Raw genomic sequence first — 5,452 nt, 5'->3', positions numbered from 1 at the left:
CTTTAAAATTATATTTTTAATTACTAAATTTAAAGGGTATTATGGTCAAAAAGTGGTTTTGGTGTTTTTCAATAAAAAATTGAGGGTCTTTATAATCATTTTTTCAAATCTTGGAGTTTAAGTGTCTATTTCTATTGTGAAGATGTTCAAATTTTTGCTTTTGATTTGAAAAAAAAAATGGAAAATAGGGAGGAAGCTGAAACTGAGCCCATATAAACTGCTGCATCCAGTAGCAGCATCTTCTAACAAAATTTTTTTTCTGTTAAATCGCCATTTCTTTTCAGTTGTTATTGGGGGCAAACAAAATTCATTCTTCTTGATGTTAAAAATTTGGGAGTGCAAAAATCATTATTAAGCATATTCTATACTAAACAAAAATAAATAACTAAAAATTATGTTTAAAAAATTTCTTTACAACTTCAATTGATTCTGTTTGTTGCAAGTATATGCCAAATTTTTAATTTTTAAATCTTTTTCTGACTTTGCTTGATAGTTTTTTTGTTGTTTTGAGTAAATTAATTTAAGTGGTTTAAACTAGAATATTTTTAATATTTTAATAAATGTACATAATAAAATTTAAATTCTCAAATTTAACAAATGAGTGCACAAAATAATATAGTGTTCAAAGAAATTTTTAAAGTGTAAAGTAATATAATTTTTTTTATCACTATTAGTTAATGATAAGAAAAAGACCGGTACTGTTATAGCACCTGATATTTTTAATGATTGACTACAGTTGACCAATATGATGAGTACATTTCTACCATTTTTTCAAAGAGTAAATAAAAAAAAAATGAATGATTTTTCAAAATACCCCTAATTGATACTCCAATCTGATTTCGGGACAAGAAAAGGGTTTTGGTGCGCGTTGATGACATACAATATAATAGAGACTCATTAGTGAATACGAACATTAGTCGGGGTCTCGGTGAAATTTACCCTAACTAATTATTTAAAATTAATATTTTCGTAAATTTTTGTCGCATGACACGTGTCACGTAATATTTAAAACCTCACGCAAAGGGAAAGCATTAGAGCATGGGAGCAACTCGGCTTTACCCCGATGAGTTTCCAATTCCATTTTCTTATCTTTTGTGACAGGACTCTTATAAGTTTCCTGAACAGAAATGGAACAAAAAAAACTCTCAAAATACAAAACAGTGGGAGACTATGCATTAAAATAAAAAATTGGAGAGAGTTCAAATTCACTCTCAACAGTGTGGAAAGCGGAGCACTTGTCATCAGGTGATGTGGTGGCTGTGAAGCAAGTTTATGTTGAAAAGCTCAACAAGCACCTCAAGAGCTGCTTAGATTGTGAGCTCAATTCCCTCTCCTCTGTCAATCACCCCAACATAATTCGCCTTTTTGACGCTTTCCCGGTGAGCCCTTTAAATGGAAATTTCAAGATTCTTAATTGCCTTTCTTGCGTTTGTTGAATTTGAGTTTCTTTGCTTTGGGTTATGTAATTTATTTATATTTAGTTCATTGGTTTTGATTTTTAGCCTGGTTGTGGGATATCCATTTGGTTATCTTTGATAAAGGATCGTTCCGTATGATTTTGCTTGATATGTTGTAAGAGTATAATTGTCTGCTTAATTTTTTTTTTTTAATTTCATTTTTGGATAAGCTGATGGATACTTGTCAAGTGTTTGCTGAATTGCATATGTTAACTGATTGCTCGACTTAGCTTGGGGGTCTGAAAATGTATTTTTAGATTTTTCTTTAATTATTTTGGAGATAATAGTTGTTAATTTAGTGTAGATTTATCTTGGAATGCAGATTCTTTAATTCATCAGTGTTGGTTAAGCTGATTTTATCAATTGGATATTCCATAACTGACCATTGTTTTTATCACAACATGGAGATGTGAGCTGCTTATTAGAGAAAAAGGATGGTCTTAATGTTCAAACTATGTTATTTTTTCGTGGTTCTTTTATTTTCGTTTCTGACGATTTTTAGCTAACTTATTTTATACCTTGAATTGGAAAATGCAAATGCTTGATTTAGCTAATCAATTTTATAATTTATACCTTGAATTGGGGATGCAAATACTTGATGTAAGATAAGATGTGTTGGAATTAAGCATACTTTTTGGATTTCTATTTTCCTGTCCCTCATATACATTTTTGTTATTAAATGGTCTGGTGGCATGCCCATTGCATGCAAATTACGAGTTAAAATAAGCAATTTCTTGATTGCCCAAATCTGTTCGTACTTAGGCATATTTGTCTTAGAGCTACACCATTCCCTTAATAAAGAAAGCCGTATAGGTTGTTGCAAATGATATATAAATCATTTATGTAACGATAGTACTTTGACAAATTGAAGTTGACTGCCTCCACTGTCAGGCTGAAAATTGTATATTCCTTGTGGTTGAGTTTTATGCTGGGGGTAATCTTTCATCTTACATTCGGCTGCATGGAAGGGTTCCAGAGCAGACTGCCAGAAAGTTTCTTCAGCAGCTTGGTACCTTACTTGCCCTTTGGTCAATAGGTGTGAATTTTTGTTGCTCCAATCACTTCCCTGTTTCAAGTAAGATATAAAAGAATGTGACTGAATCCTTGTTGCAGGAGCAGGTTTGGAAATTCTCAATTCTCACCACATTATCCATAGAGATTTGAAACCAGAGGTATGCAGAGTTATGTGTTGTGGTTTATTGTCTTGAATTTCTAACTTATTTGGAAAATTTTGTTTCTCTAAATGATTCTATGAACCTGGAAGATGCTACTTACCATTAGTTGTTTACGCAGTGTGGCTCTATTCTTGTTCGCTCTTGCAGTTTTTCTGTTAACCTGTTGCTTGTCATTCCCTGAACCTTCTACTTCTTTCTTTGTGCTGCCACTTGGTTCTCTCTGTTCCATGAGAAGTATAATATGAATAATTAAATGAGAGTCTTGGTTGGTGATAATCATAGAGGATGGAGTTCCCTAGAGGATTGAGGTTGCTTTATATGGTTTGCTCTTTAGTGTGCTTGTCAAGAAAGTGATGAAATCGAGAAAATGAACAATCTTGAACAAGCTTAAAGTTTGATGAGTTACTATTTTGTACTCCTATTTTGGGAAGTTCAAAGGAACTTTGAATGTCGTCAGCGATTGTATAGTTGTCACTAAACTGCCAAATTTTCAGTGTTTCTACACATGAATTTTCTTCATTTTAATTTATATGTTTTCATTTTAAAACATTGTATGTTTTCGAGATTGTAAGTTTTTAAATTGACTTTGCTGTTGCTTTTGGTGGAACAGAACATTTTATTATTCGGCCTAGATGATGATGTGATGCTCAAGATAGCAGATTTTGGTCTTTCATGGTAAACTTTTAGTAGAAGGATACAAATATATTGTGTGAGGATAGTTCTTATTTTTGACAATGTCCTGGAAGTGTGTTTGAACGATGACTTTTTCTGTTCTTTTGTTTCTATTGTAGTTTTAAAATGTAAACATTATGCAGAAGTTTCATTCTTGAAAAGTCTGGAGCTTAAAATTGACTGTTTGCTTCGTATTTTAAGCAGCACCCTGCATCCAGGCCATTATGCTGAGAAAGTTTGTGGATCCCCAATATACATGGCTCCTGAAGTTCTTCAATTTCAAAGATATGATGAGAAGCTGAATTTCTTTATTTCCCCCTAGATAATCATTCTGTGCTATTAAAATGCATCAGAATGTACTGAAAGTTTTAAAACTTTTTGTGTAGGTTGATATGTGGAGCGTTGGGGCAATTCTTTTTGAGCTTCTTAATGGCTACCCACCTTTCTCTGGTAGGAATAATGTCCAGGTAGCGTATTTTTGCCTAGATTAATATTCCTAACAGTGAGCTAGCTTGAATCTTAGCTAATAAGTTTTGTTTCTTTCAGTTGGTGAGGAACATCAATTCATGTAAGCATCTTCCATTTTCTCAGCTTATCGTCCCTGCTTTGCATCCAGATTGTGTTGATATGTGCTTAAAGCTACTTTCTGCAAATCCAGGTATCATCTACTCCATATTTTAGCTTTATATATTAGCATTCACCAAATAATTATACTTTTATTTACTCCTGGTTTATTGCAGTCATCCCTCACAGTCTTCTCAATTCATTGCAGTGGATCGTTTGTCCTTCAACGAATTCTATCACCATAGATTCCTGAGAAGGAATAGTGCAATACTAAGGGCACCTTTTCAGATCCCATAACCCTGGGTCTCTGACTTCCCTTGTATATTGAATTGGGCATCCTTAATTATATTTCCTTTGACACCTGCTTCAGCATATCAGTTGCTTCTCAGATTGCTAATATTTCTACATTGCAGATATTGTTGACCTCATATACATTGACATCAGTCAAGGTTGTCTTCATTGTATCTTTTGGGGAACATTCATAATTCCGTGTAATTCAGTTACAATACTTGTTTACCAGTCTAGTGCATTAAGAAAGAATTTTTCCCTTGGTTTTATTCATCATCACCAAGGTTTAGCCATCTAGGAGTCCCTCTTGCTTCTTACATGTCAACCCAAGTTATTTATAACGTTTTGAATCTGTCCAAAAGCGACGGTTGCCTAAAACCGGCTTGAGATTTTGCCTCTGTAAATTAAGTGGTGGCTAGGTGTTTGCTCTTATCAGAATGTATTCATAACTCTGTAAAAGTAATGTATACTCAGTTGCTCTATATATTTTGTGGTTGATGAATACGTCTGTCTATATAATTACTTTCATTAAAATTTAAAACAGCCATAGCCAATCATGGAAAAAGTAATTGTACTCGTGCAAAGTTTTGCTGGACAGGTGAACAAAACGTGATATATATGTTTTAATATGTTGCCATAGAGCTACATAGTCATGTAGCACAAACGAAGCAAAAACCCACTACAAGATTTTACCCAAGGAGGCTGTGGGGCAAGGAGGAGTCGCAACGTCTGCGATCCCTTATAACATCATCACCGCGCACTTCATAGGACGAAGAGCAGGTTCATCTTGAACGCACCAAAGGCCCACCTTGACCAAGTTCTCCAAATTCTTCTTGTCTACTTTTGTGCCACGGACAAGCTTATTCAACTCTCTATTAATGAAGCACTTGTAAACCCAATTGGTAAGAATGATTTCCTCTGGTTTTGATGCATCAATCTCCATGTTTTTCCTGCAGCAAATAGTTTCCAGGAGCACTATTCCATAGCCATAAACATCTGCTTTTACTGATATTGGAGTTCTCTTGTAACATTCCGGCGCCATGTAACCCTTGTCCCTCTTATCAATGACAAAGTCCTCATTTGGTCTGGCACCAACAATTTCGCTAGTCCAAAATCTAAGATTTTCGCAGTCCAAAATTCATCCATCAGAATGTTCTGAGGCTTTATGTCACAATGAAGGATAGGTGGTTCACACTCATCATGGAGATAGAGGATTCCTTTAGCAACATCTAATGCAATTCTGACTCTTTGATTCCAATAGGGGTTTCTTTCAGCGCTACAAAATATGATATCTGT

At 34.3% G+C, this 5,452-nt stretch overlaps 1 protein-coding gene across 1 annotated transcript; it reads left to right on the top strand.

Annotated features, from left to right (window-relative positions):
* Window positions 1-1,049: 1,049 nt before the first annotated feature.
* LOC18036006 (serine/threonine-protein kinase ATG1t) lies at window positions 1,050-4,638 on the top strand. The gene is given in 8 exon segments (XM_024181001.1): window positions 1,050-1,379; window positions 2,349-2,466; window positions 2,571-2,629; window positions 3,243-3,307; window positions 3,509-3,600; window positions 3,689-3,771; window positions 3,851-3,962; window positions 4,077-4,638. Coding segments are annotated over 8 exon segments (870 nt in total). The 5' UTR covers window positions 1,050-1,127; the 3' UTR covers window positions 4,166-4,638.
* Window positions 4,639-5,452: the final 814 nt, after the last annotated feature.

Source organism: Citrus clementina, unplaced genomic scaffold (assembly GCF_000493195.1).
Source record: "Citrus clementina cultivar Clemenules unplaced genomic scaffold, Citrus_clementina_v1.0 scaffold_7, whole genome shotgun sequence".
Classification (NCBI taxonomy): domain Eukaryota; kingdom Viridiplantae; phylum Streptophyta; class Magnoliopsida; order Sapindales; family Rutaceae; genus Citrus; species Citrus x clementina.
This window is presented reverse-complemented; position numbering and strand designations above follow the sequence as displayed.